The sequence below is a fragment of the Canis aureus genome, chromosome 14 (assembly GCF_053574225.1).
Source record: "Canis aureus isolate CA01 chromosome 14, VMU_Caureus_v.1.0, whole genome shotgun sequence".
NCBI classification, from domain to species: domain Eukaryota; kingdom Metazoa; phylum Chordata; class Mammalia; order Carnivora; family Canidae; genus Canis; species Canis aureus.
Genome location: NC_135624.1, coordinates 6,956,670 through 6,977,867, shown reverse-complemented (window position 1 = coordinate 6,977,867; position 21,198 = coordinate 6,956,670). Strand labels below are relative to the sequence as shown.

General features: G+C 35.6%; 1 protein-coding gene and 1 long non-coding RNA gene across 21 annotated transcripts in view; one reads left to right on the top strand and one right to left on the bottom strand.

The window, feature by feature from the left end:
* The window catches only part of LOC144283123 (uncharacterized), a 179,093-nt gene that overhangs the window by 66,354 nt on the left and 91,541 nt on the right, over nt 1-21,198 (bottom strand). For 14 of the 15 annotated variants that reach the window (XR_013351458.1, XR_013351466.1, XR_013351469.1 and 11 more), the window contains one exon: nt 6,540-8,387. This is a non-coding gene — a long non-coding RNA (uncharacterized LOC144283123). Of the gene's footprint in view, nt 1-6,539; nt 8,388-11,010; nt 11,276-21,198 lie in introns of all 15 variants that reach the window. The other variant, XR_013351471.1, reaches the window with a different exon arrangement.
* The window catches only part of UBR5 (ubiquitin protein ligase E3 component n-recognin 5), a 135,297-nt gene that overhangs the window by 72,165 nt on the left and 41,934 nt on the right, over nt 1-21,198 (top strand). For 4 of the 6 annotated variants that reach the window (XM_077846828.1, XM_077846827.1, XM_077846826.1 and 1 more), the window contains exons 14-25: nt 2,897-3,081; nt 5,400-5,509; nt 6,559-6,671; nt 8,079-8,222; nt 8,318-8,429; nt 8,674-8,828; nt 9,083-9,280; nt 13,725-13,935; nt 14,955-15,081; nt 19,095-19,246; nt 19,686-19,781; nt 20,117-20,240. In XM_077846828.1, the coding sequence (XP_077702954.1) occupies nt 2,897-3,081; nt 5,400-5,509; nt 6,559-6,671; nt 8,079-8,222; nt 8,318-8,429; nt 8,674-8,828; nt 9,083-9,280; nt 13,725-13,935; nt 14,955-15,081; nt 19,095-19,246; nt 19,686-19,781; nt 20,117-20,240 (1,727 nt within the window). The remainder of the gene's footprint in view (nt 1-2,896; nt 3,082-5,399; nt 5,510-6,558; nt 6,672-8,078; nt 8,223-8,317; nt 8,430-8,673; nt 8,829-9,082; nt 9,281-13,724; nt 13,936-14,954; nt 15,082-19,094; nt 19,247-19,685; nt 19,782-20,116; nt 20,241-21,198) is intronic. The other 2 variants (XM_077846825.1, XM_077846829.1) reach the window with 2 other exon arrangements.

Genomic DNA, 21,198 nt, shown 5'->3' with positions numbered 1-21,198 from the left:
ATATTAACTTGGGGCTCATTATTGTTAAACATTTAAAAATTTCTCAGTATTAATCATACATTAAATACAAACTAGAGGGATCCCTGGGTGGCGCAGCGGTTTGGCGCCTGCCTTTGGCCCAGGGCGCGATCCTGGAGACCCGGGATCGAATCCCACATCGGGCTCCTGGTGCATGGAGCCTGCTTCTCCCTCTGCCTGTGTCTCTGCCACTCTCTGTGTGTGTGACTATCATAAATAAATAAAAATTAAAAAAAAAACAAACTAGATAGGACCCAAATAAGAGATTTTTGAGTCCTCAGTAATATCTATCTATCTATCTATCTATCTATCATCATCTATCTATTTATATTCATGAGAGACAGAGAGAGACAGAGAGAGAGAGAGGCAGAAACACAGGCAGTGGGAGAAGCAGGCTCCATGCAGGGAGCCCAGCATGGGACTCGATCCTGGGTCTCCAGGATCACGCCCTGGGCCGAAGGCAGTGTTAAACCGCTGAGCCAGCCACCTGGGCTTACCCTTCAGTAATATTTAATAGGGAAAAAGGGTTCTGAGACCAAAAAAGTTTGAGAACTGTTGTTGTACTTCATTCATTAGACTCTCTAGAAGTTTATCTTCATGATAAAACTTGACGTATATATTCATTACAGCAAATGTTGCAATAAGTATTTAAGGGCCTTAAAATCCCTACCACTTAGACAAATGGTGGTTTTTATTACACAATGTGGTGCTAATTTTGTCATAATGCACTTTCTCCTTCAATTGTTTTTTTCTCATCACAAGGTGGTATTACTTAGATTCCCTAGGTCTTAAAAAATAGTCACCACTTTAACTGTTACTTTTCTACAAAACCCAGCTTAAATGTATCCATTTTTTGTTTATGGCTCTTTTTTTTTTTTTTTTTTTTGTCTTGTTCTGACTTCTTTGTTGGCCTTCTAACTAGGAAGTTTTCAGTGATTACCCACTATTTTGAATATTATTGTTCAGACTTCTTTATTTATGTCATTTGCTTTGGACACATCTCACTCTTCAGGGAGCTCCTTTTTTCCTGTTAGTCCAAATACTGATTTCGATGTTCTCAAAGTTCCTTGTTCACTGGAGTCACATATTAGCAGGATATCCTACCTAGCATTTGCTTTATTAGCTTGTAGGATGTCATAACTATAGACAGGGAATATAGAAAAGAATACTTTAAAGATGCACTGAAAAAAAGTTCTAAACAAAATAGCTTTGAGGGCACGTGGAAGGCTCACTGGTTGAGTATCTGCCTTTGGCTCAGGTAGTAATCCTGGGGTTCTGGGATCCAGTCCTGCAACGGGCTCCCTCTGGGGAGCCTGCTTCTCCCTCTGCCTATATGTTTGCATCTCTCTGTGTGTCTCTCATGAATAAATAAATAAAATCTTTTTTAAAAAAAATAGCTTTGCACTAAATTGCTGAGAGATATGTATTAAAATATTTTGGTTATAGAACTAAGATTTTGTTTTAAAGCTGTAGAAAACTAGAGATTAAAGTCAGTCACAGCCACAGAACAAGGAAAGTGTTCATGTTTTAACTTTTGATCACTTAGAGTTTTCAATTATCTCCACTCATAATTGTTGAGAGTGCTGTATTTAGCAGTTATTCATTGACATTTCTTGTTATATGCTGGACCCTGAATACATACCTCTTTGTCTGTAAGGTGCATTTATTTTTTTATAAGAAGACAATAAATTATCTTCTAATATAATGCCTTATCACATTTTTCCTTAAAATATAGCCTTCTTTCCTATTGCTCTTCTTTCAGGCTTTAAGCTTTCACCAGTCTTCTGAAAATTTGTGGATGAAACTTCCCTTTATGTCACACTAAGCGAGACATACCTTTTTCAAGAAGTCAGATCTTAATGAGCTATTCATTCTATGCCATAGGTATTATTTGTGACACACAACTGTTTGATGGAACTGCAACTCTGCTCCACTATTTCCAGTTTTGATACTACTTAAATATATCACCTTCTTCTGTGTCACTACAGTTAATTATAAACCACCAAACACATGATCTTCAAATATGCCACTGTCAAGTACAACATAGTCATTAGTTACTGGATGACTGAACAGGATGTCAGTGAGTTTGAGCAATTGAAGAAATCCAAAGAGATTTCCAGAAATCATGTTTATCTCTCATTTGAACTGATTGTTAGTGTGTTTGACGGTGCCACCTGGCAGGTTATTAGTTTCAGTGTATGACCTGAGGGTTCTCCTTGGCAGTGAGAAGTTTTAGGTTATTCAGTTCTGAACTCAGTTAACTTCTAACACTGATGTTAACATACTCTTTTTTTTTTTAATGTAAGAAAAAACATATTATCCAGAGAAGCTTCTGGTTTGTAGAAAACTGCAGTCTTCTGGAGGAAAGAAGTACCCATAGAGATGAAATTATAGAGCCCTGTATACTATATAACATCATGAATTAGGAAAGTAATTTAAAATTCTAAGAAACTGACAAAAAGTGTAATTGTTTTGTTCCAATTTTATTTTTTTAATGACAGCCTTTTAAAAAAATTTCTTCTCTGCTGTTTCGTTCTATTTCCTTATAGCAGAATGGTCAGGATATTTGTTATATGAAATTTGTTTTGTTGCATGAAATGTTAAAGTTATTTTTTAGCAAATATGCTCAAATTATTATTGCGCCTTAATTTTGGGAACAAATTCTTGGTGCAGACTTTTTTTGTTTTGTTGGGGGTTTTTTAATTTATTTTTTGTTTTTGATGGAGACCTTTAAGACAATGCTTTATCAGCCTTATTGTTAATGTAAGATTGTTTTTGGAAAACCTAAGAAACAATACTTTTATTTCATACATTTGAAGCAACTCTATGCATTTTAAAATTTTGTCATCTTGATGGTGATGTTTATTTTGTTTGCTAGGTATGCTTAAGAAATAATCCTCTTTATCATGCTGGAGCAGTTGCATTTTCAATTAGTGCTGGGATTCCTAAAGTTGGTGTCTTAATGGAGTCAGTTTGGAATATGAATGATAGCTGTAGATTTCAACTTAGATCTCCTGAGAGCTTGAAAAGCATGGACAAAGCTAGCAAAACTACTGAAGCTAAGTAAGTACTATAGTCTAATCATGGTTTTATACCAGTTACTAGTTTGCTCTGTATATGAGGGGTTGGGGTGGAGGTAGCCAAGGTGACTTAGTGTACACAGAAACACAGAAAAGTGCTCTGTGGTGGGTCTCATGAGGATGTCTGTTGCAGCTTGGTTAATATTTGTGTAGTTTAGTTCTTGATGTTCAGCAGCTGGAATTACCATGTAGAATTTTCTTTTGGTGTCTTTGTTTTGTCATTAGAGTGTGTCCTTTGCCATTGTGTGGCAGATAAAATGTGTTCAGCCTTACCTATATCAGGCCAACTTTACCCTCCTCTCTCCCTGTGTAATCATCCTAATTTCTATCTAATGTCTTATCTGCATCTTGATCCTTGGAAGGATTTTACAAGTTTAACGTGTTAGGGAGGGAAATTCTATAAAGGATTTGTAAACTCTTCGGTTGGAAGGGTATGTGAACAGAAACACTGCAGAGTTGTCTGGAGCCCGTACACAGAAGCTAGCTTATTGTTTGGGAGCCAGATACATAGATCTTAACACTTGTATCTACTTATCTTTAAAAATATTTATATGTAATGTAATTTGGTTATTTGATATATGAACTATGAAAAACTTTAATAAAGTTTATAAATAACTTTTTCCTAATGTTATAAAAATACATGACCATTATAGAAACATGGATAAGTAATATATTTCAGAAATAACATTTTAAATATTTTGGTGTATCTTAAAAAAAATGTATACAGGCTTTGAGAAGAGATGATCGGGATTATACTATGGATTTATAAAGTGCTGAAATTTTTTTGTTTGCTCTAATGAATGTAATGATTGTAAATTTGCTATCTTTATTGCTGCTTTTCCTCTCAATGCTAAAAATGCGAATTCAAATTCAGAAAATACAAGGATTATTGTTAAATAAGTTAAAAATAATCTTTAATAAACCAAAGCTATTGTAACTTATGCCACGTTAAGGCTTCTTGCTTTGTATGTAGTGTTCTCTCCCCCTCTCTTATTTTATAAAATAGATTTATAGACTTCGTCTCTAATTACATTGATTTTTAATCCTGTAAATAAAAGTGACAAAACACATTTTCATTCTTAATGAAACTTTGTAAAGAATGATGGAAATATTTTTGATGTACACAAATACAAATGAGTTTAAAATAGAATATGCTATTAAAATCACGTAATTTGTGAAGTTTTTCAAGCTTCCTTGAAACTTGCCATCTTTATTAATAAACTTAGTATAAGAGCTTAGTGAAATCAAATGTTAAGAATATGGTCATTATTCATATGAACAGACTCTTCTGTACTAAGTCATTTATATGCATTCACTTTAAAGGCATATTAGTGATTAATCAGTATCGGTCTCTTTCCCACCATCACAAGATTTGCAGAGCAGCTGTGAATGAGTGTTCATGTGTGCTTGTACTGACCACTTTGCCAAGATGGTGGTGAAAATAATACTTGTTTTCTGTGGACTATTTCTAAACTCAGGTGAAATTTCCTGGTGTAGGTAGTAGGAGATGAGGGTTTGTTTTTGTTTTGGTTTTTGGTTTTTGGTTTTTTTTTGGGAGATGAGGGGGTTAAGATGATGGCCCTAATTATAAAATATACCAGAATGATCTATATATAACAAATTTCTTAGAAATAGGTGACTTTTCTGATAACTAACTTCTGTCATTTAATGACTAAAAATATTTGTTTTTTACCATCTGTAGAATATTATGTCGTTGCTGACTGTAGTTATCGTCTTAGGTGTAGTTAATGAAATAATTCAGTGCAAAGGGATAGTTTATGAATTCTGTAATTTTTCATTTTGGTTTTAACAGATGATGGTTCATCACCATATGGTTCAGGAATAAATTTTTGTAAATCATTGTGAGTAGAGTTCCTTCTTTGAACTCTAAGAAATTAATGATCTAGTTGGCATTTTATATTTCCCTTTACCATTTTCTCACTTAAACTGCTATGTCCAAGTCAGGGTTCACTGAAGTGAGAAGCTTATTTATTTGCTCAAGAGGCTTAGGCTAAATTGAGTATAGTTTTTGTTGCTATTCTTAGATAAGGCTTATCTGAATCATTGTTCCATGTTGTTGATAGCTTTATATTGCGTATTTTTCTTTCCATTCTTTTAAAACATTATTAAGAATTTGAAGTATGCACTGTGTACCTTTTTCCCTATCTTGAAATAGACTACTTTTTACAAGTTTTTAAGATTTCATTCCTTTATAAGCATAAACTTGAGTCTTAACAATATCTGACAAGTTCCTAATATTTCATTTTCCTAATACTGAGGAGACTCTCATTTCTATCTCAGGCCTGAAAGTAAGCAGGAACCAGTGAAAACAGAAATGGGTCCCCCACCATCTCCAGCATCCACATGCAGCGATGCATCCTCAATTGCCAGCAGTGCATCAATGCCATATAGTAAGTTTTATGTGTAGTGTATATTGGTCAAAATAAGGTCCCAGGGAGACAGCCGTATTCAGTCTGTTTATGATTTGTGGCAACTCCTACCATTTTTAATATCTTTTCATGTAAATTGCATTTCTATCAGTTTGATTTGTGTGTATGTATGCGTAGCTTTATTTAAATGAAAAAAATGGTATTTACAGTGTTGCTATTCTCTTGTTTTTGAAAGCAGTTTCTTATAACTTGTAAAATGTTTTGCAGTAATGGGAAATAAACTGCCACTAATTAGAATATCTGTCCACCTTTGTTGAGACTGTTTTATTACAAATTGGTTATGGCTTGGTCAGAATTTATAGAATCTATGAACCTAGACTCACTACTGCACCTTGGGTTAAAAGAGTTTTTTTGTAAGGTCCTCAAAATAAATTTATTTTACAATGTATTTGCTTTCACATAAGGAAACAGAGTTAGACTTTATCAACAGTTATGTGATAGTCTTAAGAATAGCCTAACAGATTTTTAAATTTTATTTTATTAATTAATTTATTTTCTAAAGATATTATTTATGAATACATGAGAGACACACAGAGAGAGAGGCAGAGACATAGGAAGTGGGAGAAGCAGGCTCCTTGCAGGGAGCCTGATGCAGGACTGGATCCAGGACCCCCCCGGGATCATGACCGGAGCCAGAGGCATGCTCAACCACTGAGCCACTCATGTGTCCCCAGATCTCTTATTTTATTTTTTCAGATCTTTTATTTTAAACCTTGGTCAGAAAGTTCTAATTATAAGGGTTCAAAGAAAATTTTTTATTTCTTCTTTGTGGTGTTTGCAGTAGCGTTAGCATCATTAGTCATTAACAGATACGGTTATTTTTCTCTATGAAGTCATTTGAAGAGGAAGTTGGTCATAAAACATCATAAAGCAGTAGTTCACAGAATTGTTATATAGATATCTCAGTTATGTATCCCTTTACAGATTATCTTTTTCATATATTTAGATGAAATCTATAAAGTCTTTTTTACATTTTCTTTTTGGTACTTACCATTTTGTTGTTGTCTAAGAACGACGACGGTCCACCCCTGCCCCGAAAGAGGAGGAAAAGGTGAACGAAGAGCAGTGGTCTCTTCGGGAAGTCGTTTTTGTGGAAGATGTTAAGAATGTTCCTGTTGGCAAGGTTTGTTGAAAATATCTAAGAATTAATTACTACCAGAACTAGAACAGTATTGGTTATCCAAGAATTTATGGTTGGTGAGTGTACAGCCCTTTCCTCAAAGTTGCCCTGTTTATCACTTTCAGTGAGTCCTTAGCCTGTTGTAGATATCTTCTTTGTCCCTGAAGATGAACGACTATGAGGCTTCTTCTTGAACATTTATGGTGATATGTTCTTTTTAGAAAAGTTTTAGAATAATTTTAGAGTTGCTGAAAAGTTGCAAAAGAGATTTATTTATATATATATATATATATATATATATATATATAAATAAATTATATTCCTTTTTGATACAGTCCATTCTTTGGAACTATTAGAATTAGTTCTGAAGGAAAGATCATCTTCCATAACATTTAAAAACTTCCTTAACATTTAAAAATCTTACTGTCTTCAAGTCACCTTCTAGTTTCTTTTCCCTTCTTATGGAGAGAGTCTCACTTTCTAAGAAAAACAAGTGGGTAGAGTCCATCAACTGGAATGTCATTAATTTCATCTTTCCCTCCACATATACTGAAAAATGGATCTCTAGCTGCAGAATATCTGCAAAGTAAAATGATTTTTCTGATTGCTCATTTGTTTCTGAAATTGATGGTCTTTCATTTGTACTTAAGGGAAAGAGTAGATATGCCACGCCCTTTAATTTACAAAGGCCTTTCTCATACACTATTCCATTTGATTCTCAAAATAGAGCTATAGTTTATGGGCAAGTGTTTCCTCTGAGAAGATCACACTGACTCAAAATTAGAAACAGCAAGTAGCAGAGGTAGGACTCGAGTATTCTGGTTTTAAGTTCTGTCTTTCTGTATATTGCTGACTCTCTACCTATGTTGTCTAAAATGGTAGCCACTAATTATATATGTGGCTAGTTAATTTTACTAAAATTAAATAATGTTAAAAAAAAAAAGTCAGCTCTTCAGTCACATTAGCTCTATTTCAGATGCTGATTAGCCACTTATAGTAATAGCTACCATATTGGGCAGTGCAGATATAGAACATTACCATCATGTTGTAAGTTCTTTCATACAGCAGGGCTCTGAACTAATAAAAGAGGAAGGATAGAAGAATTTCAAGGGTTATACTTCATTTTTTCAGCTGATTGCTAAATGCCACTGGCTCTAAGTGCTGGCTATATGGGTCAGTTGTTCTCTAGAAAATAAGCCTCAAGTATAGAAACCAACAGCAAAGCTTTGGTGAGTCTGTTTAGGTTATTATTTTTTTTCCACTTCAGGTTAATTTTATAACTTTGTGATCATTAGAGAAATATAAGAAATTAAATGCCTTCAGTGATAAATAAGTTCAATGGGTATAATTTGCTTATTGATTTCACAGTAAGTTGGTATTAATATTCAGCATATTTGCCTATACTTATAGGTGCTAAAAGTGGATGGTGCCTATGTTGCTGTAAAATTTCCAGGAACGTCCAGTAATACAAATTGTCAGAGCAGCACTGGTTCAGATGCTGACCCTTCTTCTCTCCTGCAAGATTGTAGGTTACTTAGAATTGATGAACTGCAGGTAGGTGTATAGGAGTCACTCAGCAGGTAAATGGTGGGACTGACTACTTGAGTGATTACAGAGTTTGAGAGCAAGTTTCCTTCTGTGTCATGTAGGTTGTCAAAACTGGTGGAACACCAAAAGTTCCTGACTGTTTCCAAAGGACTCCCAAAAAGCTTTGTATACCTGAAAAAACAGAAATATTAGCAGTGAATGTGGATTCCAAAGGTAAAGATTTTGTAACTTTTTCAATTGGCATACATTATATCCTACTAATACTTGTGTAGTAAATGGGTATAGGATAAAATGGTTTGGAGTGTTTGAAGTCTTTATCCCCCTGTATATAATGTTGTGGAATGAAATGAATTTACATTTCAAATATGACTAGAGATGTTAAAATTTGCTAGGTACTTGTTAGGGGTCACTAAAGATGTATAACTTTTTTTTTTTTTTATATTTATGTTTTCTGAAGGTGTGCATGCTGTTTTGAAGACTGGAAATTGGGTACGGTACTGTATCTTTGATCTTGCTACAGGAAAAGCAGAACAGGAAAATAATTTCCCTACAAGCAGCATTGCTTTCCTTGGTCAGAATGAGAGGAATGTAGCCATTTTCACTGCTGGACAGGTATAGAGGCTTATTTTTTGCTCTTGGAAATTGGTCTGACAACATTCGCAATTTTGTAAAGCCTAAGGTTAGGTTCTAATAATTTGCTTGTCATTAAACTATTGAAGAATTTAGAATATCAAGGACATTTAATACTGGATTTCTTATTTGGTCTATATAAACTAATCTAATTTGAAGCTAAGTATACCTGTTGTAAAAATCAAGGATGCATTTTTTATTGAGAGCCAAATTCTATTATTCTTAATCTATTATAGGAATCTCCTATTATTCTTCGAGATGGAAATGGTACTATCTACCCAATGGCCAAAGATTGCATGGGAGGAATAAGGGATCCTGATTGGCTTGATCTTCCACCTATTAGTAGTCTTGGAATGGGTGTACATTCTTTAATAAATCTTCCTGCCAATTCAACAATCAAAAAGAAAGCTGCTATTATCATCATGGCTGTAGAGGTAACTTGACTATTTTGAAACTAGTGGCATTTTCATTCACAGGATACTGCTAGAATCTAGGGAAAACAATCTTGAATGGATTATTTGTTAATGTTTTCTACAGGTGATAGTAGTCTATTAGGACTAGAGAGATGAGTGAACCAAAGATGACAGTGTAAATGTTTGAGTAAGGCATGCACAATGTTGTAGGAGCACAAAGCGGGAGGGACATAAATCAGACTGTGACTGTAAAGAAGGCTTCTCTGAGGAGGGTGATGCCTGAACACAGCTTTCAATCATCAGATAGGGGTCTCCTAGAAAACAACTGAAGATAGGAGGGGCTATCTCTAGTACCAAGAATAGCCTTTGTGAATCTCACTATGTTGGGAGACCGTGTACAATTTGTTGGTATAACCAGAAGGTAGAACTCCTATGGGTCAGTGAGTAACAAGTGCAAAGGCTGGAGAAAGGCACTAGGGTGCCTTGTGTGCTAGCCTAAGGGATATGAGCTTCCCCCGAAAGCTTGGAGGAGAAGGATTTTAAACTGGCTTTTTTAAAAGAAGTATGGGGACCAGATAAAAAGGCTATCCAGGTTAGAAACAAAGTAAGCTTGAATTCTTGGAAATGAGGAAGAGGGAGGGGATGGATTCAAGAAATCTTAAGGAAGTAGAAGCTCTGAAACTTGGTGCTGGTCATCAACAGTAAATGAAAGGAAGGATTTAGAAAGCTTCTGATTTGGGTGTGGTTGGTTGGTGGGGAGAGATAAAAACAGGAGGAACAAAAGGGATGAGGGAAGCGGATGAGTTTAGTTTTGAACATGTTATGGGTGAGGTGTTTGTTAGATGTGGAGGCAGGTACCACCAGAATTTACTGAAGCAACTTGAGCACAGTTTGACCTGATTTGACTATTTTGACTATTTGACTATTTTATCCTATTTTCAAAGGATCACTCTTGACCTGCCGAGAATACTAGGGGATAATTTAGAAGTAGGGAGGCCTGTAAGGGGGCTATTCAAAAGGTCTAGGTGGGGGCAGCCCAGGTGGCTCAGTGGTTTAGCGCTGCCTTCAGCCCAGGGTGTGATCCTGGAGACCCGGGATCAAGTCCCACGTCAGGCTTCTCCCTCTGCCTGTGTCTCTGCCCCTCTCTTTCTCTCTTTCTCGCTCTCTCTCGCTCTCTGTCTTTCATGAATAAATAAATTTTTTTTTAAAGTTTTTTTTTAAAAATAAAATCTTAAAAAAATTTTTTTGGAAAAAAAAAGGCCTAGGTGGGGGAGGGGAAGGGGGTCTTGGCTCAGGAGGTAGAGTTATGAGGGAGAAGGGATTTGATTCTAGGTTTATTAGTTTAGGCTGATGGTAGAGCCAACGGATTTGCTTATGGCTCAATATAGATGTCAAACAGCGGAAGCAAGAGGGCCAAAGATTTTGAAGGAATGAAGTTGGCATTTATAGAGATGGGAGACTAGGGATGAAGCAGGTTCAGGAGGGGAGGGGTAGACAGCAGGAGTTTGGTTTTAGACATGCAGAGTTTAAAGGTACCTATCAGATATCCAAGAGGAGGTAGTAAATAGATATGTAAGTCTGAAGACCCAGAGCAAGATGGAGAATGAGACTTAGTAGCTGACAGTACATTTCTGATATTTAGAGGAATTACACTGAATGAGATTGTCAGGGTCATGAAGAAGAAAAGAGGTCTAAGGATTGAGCCATGAGAATAGTATCAGCATTTAAATGGTAGGGAGATAAAGAAGAACCTGCTTAAGAGACAGAAGGAGCAGCATCCACAGGAGTTGGAGGAAAGCTAGAATGAGTGTTGTCTTGGAAGCCAGGTGGTGAATATGTGTGAAACAGGATGCAGTGATCATCCATGTCCAATGATACTGTAGGCCAGGCAAGGCAAGTGTTGAACGTGATTGGGGATTTGGCTCCATCTGGGTCGCTCTTGACAGTGGGGTCGCTCTTGAAAGCCTGATGAGAGTGGGCCAAGGAGAAAAATCTCAATTCTTATGAGGAGATTTTCTGTAAAGAATGGAAACAGAACTTGGTATGGGTGCTTATTTACCCTCCATTTGGTTGGAGGTGAAAGCAAACTTGTTAGAAATGCATCTAAAATGAATTGAATCCAGGCACTCCTGAGAGCTGCTTGTAAGCTTTTTGTTTAGAGACACAGTGCTCATATTCTTGGTTTAGTTTTGGTTGTAACCTACTAGACAAGAGGTTCCAAACTAATAGGCGTGTGGTTAAGGAGGTTGCTGTGGCCTGAGCTTGGCTCCTGGAAATAACCTTCACATCATTTTAAAATACTTGATTGGTTACCAACATTTAAAAGTCATAGGATTTTTCTTTAAAATCCAGATTTTCAGTTCTTAAAATATGGAAAGCTCTGAAAACACTGGGCCATAATAAAGCCATTGGCATGCCAGCTTTAGAAGCTGTATATTGTCTCTCCAGTTTATTGCAGTTCTTGATACTTAATTGCTTTAAATGTTGCCATTTATTTATGATATAGTTTGTGTTCTTTCTTATCCCTAGCCTCCTTTACTCATTTGTATTAACTTCAGATGTTCTGTAGGCATTTGATTCTGTGACCCCTGCACTCTGTCAGCATCTCAGGGGTAAAGATAAAATGTGTCATCCTCCCATGGGTAGGGATAAAGTGTGCCATCATTTATTTTTGTACCTCAGTGAGTTGGGATTGGTACACAGTAGACCCATGAGAAATGTTTCACTGCACTTACTCTGCCTTTTGCTATAAGAATAAGTGACAAATACAACATAATAGTGATGCAGAGTAAACTCTTTTCCTTGTAACACTGTAAATGTTGTATTGGTAACTCTCAGGGTGAGAGTCCATGTAAAGCAGTTTGGAGATCAGTGTTTGCTGTAGCTGCTTCCAACCCAATGACTGGATGATTGCTTGAAAACCTCTTATGTCACAGAATATGCAGCAGAATATCTTGACTTAGTTACTTTCAAAAGTACTGTGCTTTTCATTTTTTGGAGAGCCTTTGACACATTTTCTCAATGTATTAATTACTTTATATATCACTGGACTTTGGCAAGTTTAGTCTTATGTATTTCACCTCATACTCTAAAACTGGAGCTTACAATATATGGGCTCACCTCAGTGTCTTAGTGCCACAGTCAAAGTCGTCTATCTAATATGTGGCAGGTACTGAAAATAGTTTTTTAAGTATTTTTTTTTTTGTCCCTCCTCCCCTGCCAGTAGTCACTTTTACCTTTCCTCCTCCATAAGATTGAGGGAAGGGATAGGTTATTTAGTTTAGGGGAGAGATGGTAAGTTGTTCAAATTCAAATGCATCTTTCTTCTCCCCTTTGTAGTCCACACATTATTTTCCCAGTTCTTAATTCTAGTTAAAATGAACAAATTTACTTGTTTTCCAAAACTAATGCTTTATATTTATTCCATTAAAGTCCCTTAACAGTTTTACATTCTGAAAGAAGTACACTTGAACTCCTTGGTTTGTTCATGCTGTGTCTTAGTCTGTTCAGGTTGCTATAGATTGTGACTGGCTTATAAACAACAGAAATTTCTAACAGTTCTGGAGGCTGGAAGTCCAAGATCAAGGCTGGGCAGATTTGGTGTCTGGTGAGGGCCCACTTATTGTTTCATAGACAGCCATGTATTCTCATGTGGTGGGAGGGGAAAACTCTGTTCTCTTCAGCCCATTTTAAGGGCACTAATCCCATCCACAAAGGCCCTACCCTCATGACTTAATTACTTCTCAAAGGTCCCACCTCCAAATACCATCACACTGAGGATTAGCTTTCAACTGAAGAATTTTGGGGCCATAGATTTTCAGTCTATAGCATGCTATTTCTCAGGTAGTTAATGGAATATACTATAAATCATTAATGTTACTATGTCTTTGACAATAAAGTGCATTAGTTGTTACCTCTGAGGGATTGCATCTGTCATGATTTCTAGGAGAGTTGAAGGTTTTGGTTTTCATGTACCACATATAATAAAACCTTCATAAGTATAAGAGGTATGCATAAGCATGTATAAAATATATAGGATGTATACCTTTACTTAATTGGTTAACAGTGCTAATAGAGTTCTAATTCAATAGTTACGTAAGATACAATATAAACCAGGGCAAGGGTTAGTAGACTGGCCTTTAAGCCAGATCCCAGTCACTGTCATTCATTTGTGTATCGCATATGGTGGCTTTCCTGCCACTGCCAGAGTTGGATCAGTTGTAAAAGCTGAAAATATTTACTGGTCTTTTACAGAAAATTTATCCACTCTTTTCTATTCCTGTCATTTGTATACTGTGCTTAAAAGGTACCCTCAATTTTAAGTCCTTTGGTGGGCTACTTTGTCTCTATTTACTTTCAGAGCTGATTATGTTATTGTATGCAATTATAAAATGAGGAAGTTTTGACATGTGTAATGTACTGTTCAAATTCATTGAAGTTTTTTCCCTAATTTGTCTGAGCACAGAAACAAACGTTAATGCAGCACATTCTACGCTGTGACTATGAAGCCTGTCGACAATATCTCATGAATCTTGAGCAAGCGGTTGTTTTAGAGCAGAATCTACAGATGCTACAGACATTCATCAGCCACAGATGTGATGGAAACCGAAATATTTTGCATGCTTGTGTATCAGTTTGTTTTCCAACCAGCAATAAGGAAACTAAAGAAGAAGAGGGTGAGAATAAGAACTATAACAAGGTCTCTAAAAGGAATTTTAGGCAGTTTTGAAAATATAACCGCTATTAAAGAAAAGGAAATGACTACAAAGAATTTGTGTGTACTTTTTCTTTGCTTTGTAAAACAGGAGTTTCGATATTCTTAGAAGGTAAAGATGTCTGTCCTCTGGTTAGGATGAGTATGTAACATAAGCAGATAACTTTTTATCAGTGTGTTTTCTACTATATATATAAACTATATGAGTAATATTTAATGAGACTTACTGATTTTATAATAGCAAATAACTTTTATTACCATGAGAATTATTTAGCAAGTTAAGGCAAGTTACACTGAAGCAACTTTTATGCCAATTTTCAGAATGTAGAGGGGAAAACAGCCTAGTGAGTTCTGAGATGTTTTTGGAAAAATAAGCTTTTTTTGCCATAAAGGTTTTAATTGGCTAAATGTTTGAAGGGGAAATCTGCAAGCCTAAAGTGCAGTTGTGTGGTTCATAAATGTTTTTCCCGATTTTAAATTCTACCAGTGATACTCTGGTAGCTACTTTTTTTTTTTATTTTTTTTGTAGCTACATTTTTGAGCAGTGGTTTTGCAGGCTGCTTTTTTCTTTTCTTTTTTAATGTTTAAATTTTTTTTTGTTTGCAAGTTTCTAACCTTTATTATCTTATCATTAAAGGAGGATGAATAATATATAAACCAAGACTTGAGGTACTGAATTGTGCATCTTTTTCTTCCTTGGTAGTGAAAGCTAGATTTCAGTCTACTTAGGAATAATCTTATCTTTGACCTTTGGGGGTTGAAAAGTAAGGCAGAATAAGGAAATAATTCACATATTAAAGGTCATAGTTAAATCTATCTTAAGTGTGTTGCTCAGGAAAAAATTAAGCGATTTATTATCTCTAGTATGTGAATTAGAGTACTAAAATACATAGTAGTTAGCATTTAATGGCCTGTACATACTTAATCTCTTAGTTATTTTTGAAATTTAAATTGATCCTAATTTCTTCTCTTATGTTTCAGAAGCAGAGCGCTCTGAAAGAAATACATTCGCAGAAAGGCTTTCTGCTGTTGAGGCCATTGCAAATGCAATATCCGTTGTTTCAAGTAATGGCCCAGGTAATCGGGCTGGATCATCAAGTAGTCGAAGGTAATGTGATTTTTACCAGGAAAGTTTAATTGGCGGAAACAGAATCCAAGTACAGAAAAATGTATCTCTTATCTATCTTATGCATGAATTGGTGGGTCCTTTTGCTTTGTTTTTGTTCCTTCCAGTATCAACCCTGGGAAAAAAGATCTGATAATATCTAATAAGATTTTAAGCGTAGAATAGTAGGATCTAGGACGCTTCAGAAATTTGAGATAATTTAGACAAGTAGTTGAACCTTGATTCTTTGAATGTGTTTTAAGTTTATCATTCTTGTTTCCTAGGAAGTTATTTTCTTTAGTTGGAGAACAAGTAATAACAATTATTGAAAGAACTTCAATCTTACTTTTTGGATTACTTATTTAGCTCAATTTCTCAGATGTCTTATTGATCTGGGAAGAATTGAAAGGCTGGTGTGTATTGTAAATGTTTGATATATATTTTAAATTTTCAGGCTCTCTCAGTTGTGGGATGGACAAACCTTAATCACACAAAAAATTACTAGGTGTTTGAATAGATGAAGAATATTATAAAGAATTCAGGATATTTTGTTTTGTTTTGTTTTGTTTGTTTGTTTGTTTGTTTCCTGAAGGAAAAAGCACATTTATATTAGACACGAGAGCCAGAGTTCTTGGACACTTGACCGGTCACTGACGGAAGCACTGCTCACTGTGCTAATATGATAGATTGTAAAGTCTACTTAAAATGAAGACTCTCTTTGCCTATTTTCTGTTCCATATCCAACTTTCCCTTTAAAAATGATTCTTCTAAAATTGATAGCTTCCCAGGTTCAAAAATGTCCTGAAGTGAGATTTATCACAAACTATTTATGGGTGACCAAATTATAACTTAAAACAGTACAAAGACCTTATATAGATTATACAAAATGGAAATTATCACCAGCTTACTTGTTTAGGACTATACTAGGCAGATAAAGTGTTTGGTCTAAAATGGAAAACAACTTAAATACTTCATGAAGAAATTAGTGTCTGAATTATTTCAGGTATTTCATTTCCTCAGGGTTAATACAGGTGCAGATCAAGTTGGACTCTGATATGGTTGGTCCAATGCCAGTGCTGCCATCTTTTTTTTTCATGTAAGGATTATTTTGAAGGCAAAGACTAAAAGGAGCTTCAAGAGTGGGTGATGTGTTGCTCACAGAAATAATTTGCAGAGTAAGCTCCTTTGAGGCATTTGCCGAAGATTTCACTGCAGTGCTCTTAACCAGTTCAAACTCAGGGCTGCCGGTTGAACAGATGAAAGCACAGGAGTCTTATTATCCACGCCGGGCAGTAGGAAGTCCACAGACTCTGCTTCATTGAAGTGAAACCCTCCTCTAGCCTACAATGGATTTTCTAGGCGATGCCCCTTGATGAGTATGCAGGCTGGGATTCATGAGCTGTAAGCTCAAAACTGATGCAATTTCAATATTGAATGGAGTACTGTTAAATGTCTTCAGATGATGATTTGACTCAGAAGTTTTGTTATGTGACTCATAGTTCCTGAGTACAAAGGGCAGATTTAGTGGAAAGCTTGATTGATGCATCTGATTGCAGGTGTATGTACTCTAGAGATTGTTAATCTGGAAGACACATGACCTTCGCTTTTTTGTCACAGTGGTATGTTTGAACATGACTGGATTCTAAGGCTTCTGTAGCATGGATATAACGTGCTTACAAAGAGGAAATTACATCATCCTTGAATTCTTCCATATTGTCAGAAAATACGATGACTCCAGGCAAGCCTATACGAAGAAATGTCAAAACTCTGAATCTTAGCAGCCAAGGTGGTATCTCCTCAGTATTGTCCTCAGCCACTGAGGATACAGGTGAATCTTCATGAATTGTGTACAACATCTTGAAGAATAATTTTCTTTTTTTTGTTTTTTGTTTTTTGTTTTTAAAGAATATATGAGGAGCTGGGCATTGTACTTAAAAATGTTCCCAAGACCTAATGAAGAAAAGTGGTTAAGGACAATTTTTTAAAATGACAAAGGAATGACCCCCTCATTTAATATTGAATTGACTACATCACAACAACAGAGTTGGGAGTTTGCAAGTTCAAGATTAGACTATGGTCTCAATTTATCTTCATTTTATTCTTAGTCTACTCTAAGCTAGAGGTTGGAGAATAGTCCACGTTTTGTTTGGCCTGTGCACTGTTAAAATTTTTTTTCCTTTAAAATTTGAATGCCTTTAGATAAGCATGTATGCTTCTAGTTCGCCATTAATCCCTATTTATTAGACCTGACTGCCCTTTTCCTCAATTGATATTGCCTTCTGGGCCTGTAGGCATTGACTTTGTGACCCTGGAATAAGCATTCTTCTTAATAGCCCCAAACATGCATTTATTTTCAGGTTATTTGTAGTGCCTCCCACTTACTGCTGATTTTTTCTCTCTCTCTGTATTTTGAGTAAGATACACTAGAATACCAAGTGTCTGTGTTGAGCTTAATTAAGATTATTTAGGAACATCACAGTGTGAACAGTCACCCTGATGTGTGCTGTTACCTAGTAAGGTAGGTATTTACCTACCTACCAAATTATAGGTATAATTTTTCTGTGGGTGAGGTCTTCGGACAGGGAAGTGACCTTGACTGAAATAATCCCTATGCCCTGTACCCCTCCTTATTCCAAATACTCTTAAACTCAGATATCTGAATTGGGAGAGGGAAGACATCAATACCATAAAAGAATTAACTATAGGTATTTCTTGATAGTGAATACTAAAATAACTGATATATTATTTGAGACGTTAAAACTTACTTTGCAGAATCTTCCAAAGAATGTTTCTGTTCCCAAAGGTACATCATCATATATAAGCTTTATAAAATAGATGTGTTCCTGAAAGTAACCTCCAAAAGAAATCTTTGTAAAGCTTTTTAAAAAAATGTCCTTATAAAATGGAAAGTGTGTTGATATGGAAAACCACATTTACCCTTGAATCACACAACAGTTATAATTAGAAGAGTCAAACATTAATAAAAATCTTTCTAAATTACTTATTTGTAGACATATAATGTGCTCATCTGGTAAAGTGGTAGGTCTTTCACATCAGAGAAATGTCATGACTTTGGGATTAAATTTGCATGGGAGAATGGTGTCCCTTATGTGTTACCTGGCCCTTATAATTGAATTTTTAGTCTATATTCATTTAGAGACTCTAAAATTGTGGCTGATGGAAGGGATTTGCCTTATGTGCTCTCTCTTAACTGCTGTTTGTAACATGTTAATTCTGTAGGCTTTTGTAAGCTTTTATTCAGAGGTATAGATTTTTATACAGGTAGTTACCAGTTCCCCTCACAAGGTCTGTGTTTGTGATTATTTCCTTTTCTTTTTAGTGATGTGCACACCTGTGCAGTATTTTTATACATATATATATAGCAGGAGAAAAAAAATCACGCCCAGACATTAATCTAACAACACATTTTATAAGCTCCAGTTTCATTAATTTTCCTTGGGATGCAAGTTGTACTGTTAAAAACATTTTTTTCTTTTTTTGGTATGAAAAATCTAAATTGGTCTTTGTTTTAAAACAAAGTGTGTGGACATTAGTTCAATTGCTTTTGAGATCACAGCAAAGGGATTTATTTAATGAGCTAACAGTATTGGTTTTGTGCTAATCAGTATGTTTGCTGATGTTTATTATTAAACTTAATTCTTACTGGATTATAAACAGGGGACAGAAAATTCTTTTTGTCTTAATGTTCAGCTGTTCATTTACCTTAACTGTATGAAAGATTATTTTCTAATCTTCATCGTAAGTTTTGTTCCCTGTGCTTAAGTTTGTGTGGGAGCTTAATATAGTGGTTTTAGTGCTGAACTGGGTGCTCCCAGTTTCATTTCTATCCCTCACTGACTTACTCTGTGATTCCAGAATTGGCATTTGTACTTCACTTCCCTTGCCTGGAGTATTTGCTTATAGAACAAACTTTGATCTCAGATGAGAAGTTCTGTGCACCTTTTCATTACATTTAGCCATGGTAGTGAGCTCCAATTTTGTCCATGTTCTTCTAGTTTGAGATTACGGGAAATGATGAGACGTTCGTTGAGAGCAGCTGGTTTGGGTAGACATGAAGCTGGAGCTTCATCCAGTGACCACCAGGATCCAGTTTCACCCCCCATAGCTCCCCCTAGTTGGGTTCCTGACCCTCCTGCGATGGATCCTGGTAAGATCTGTTATTTTATTTAGTGTTTAACCAAAAAACAAGGTCCTGAAAGACAGGAAATTAAACATTTTAATGGGATATTTAGAAATCTGAAATGTTTAAAAGTAGCATAATGAGTAAACTAATTTAGTTGTAAAGATTTGGTTTAAGGGGTTTATAACTTAAAATTCTAGAAATTTTTTTTCTTTTTTTTTAGAAACTTTTTCATTGACATCTGTATTTCCATGCTAGCAAGAAGCTAGTTAGTAATACATCACAATAAGTCAGTAATTTATCTAGTGGATTCCTTCTCGTATAGTTTGGAAAACAAGTTTCCACTTAAACCTCTGTCTGATTTGACCTTTGGCTTACAGAGAAAAGCCTTAAGGCCAGTTAAGAGAACATGTTAGGGATATGTTGCCTATAATGATGTACATCCTGCTGTTCTGTTTACTGAAAGATGGTGACATTGATTTTATCCTGGCCCCTGCTGTGGGATCTCTTACCACAGCAGCGACTGGTACCGGTCAAGGACCAAGCACCTCCACTATTCCAGGTGAGAATCTGTACTATTTTATCTGCCTAGGCATTTGGGTTTCTACAGATCCACACTTGATTTCAAAGATACTTTCCTGGCTTGAAAACTATCTGTCTGAATTAGATCTTCCATATATCAGTGAAATTGTGTGTATGATCATACACATCATCATGAACAGAGTTGTAAAGTGTGTTAATGTATTTAAATTTTCTATAATGAAGTTACTAATTTATTACAGATACTAGAATATTTTTCTGATGGCTTATTTAATAGATACGTGGTATGTTATTCCAGAATATTCTTTCACTCTGTTTTGTTTACTCTTGTTACCAAATGGATCTGCTTAATTACAGGTCCTTCCACAGAGCCATCTGTAGTAGAGTCCAAGGATCGAAAGGCCAATGCTCATTTTATATTAAAATTGTTATGCGACAGTGTTGTTCTGCAGCCCTATTTACGAGAACTCCTCTCTGCCAAGTAAGAAGTTTAATATACTTTTGATGCAAAGATTTAGCTTAGTTCCCTGTACTATTTAAGTTGATCTTGCAGTGTATGGATAACAGTTATCTAACGTGAATTTAAAATAACTGATCAGAATCTAGCATTTTTTTATTCCCTCTGTAATTAACCAAGCTCTCTTCAATGAAGGGCCCTTCTCAGTATAATTCAGTGTACACTAAGTAAATACAAACTAATTTTATGTGAGCTTGATTAGGAGGTGTGTATATGTATATAAGTTAAAAAGATCACAGTATAGTTATTCTCAAATGTGAATTCATAAATTATGTCATTGTCATTGGGAGAACTTAAAAAATTATACAGATTCTTTTCCAGGCTTTGCACTAGAAGTATGACTCAGTAGGTCTGGGATGGGGCCTGGAATTTGTAATCTAAAACTCTGTGGATGATTCTGATGGTTTCTCTGGAAATCTTTTTTTGCCTTGAAAAGTCATAATGAGATTATGCAAAGTTTTTGATAAGTATTGTGTGGCAAATCCTCATTAACGTTATATAGTGCTGCTTTCAGCATGGCTGTTTATGTTCCTTGTTCCTTTACAAACTCATAATAATAAGGGGCTCCTGGGTGGTTCAGTTGGTTAAGCATCTGCCTTTGGCTCAGGTCATGGTCCTGGGGTCCTGCGATTGAGCCCCACATTGGGCTCTGTACTCAGTGTGGAGTCTGCTACTCCCTCTTCCTCTGTCCCTCTCCCTAACTTCTGAGCACTTGTATGCTCTCTCTTATAAAATCTTTAAAAATAACTCCAAACTCATAATAATAAGCATTTTTATAAAAGTTAGCTCTTATCTATGCCACACTCTACTTTTATTAAACTCTCTATCAATGTGGAATAGGCAATATTATTCCCATTTTATACGTGAAGTAATGGTCTTAAAGGTTAATTAACTGCCCAGGGTCACAAAACTAGTGAGTGGC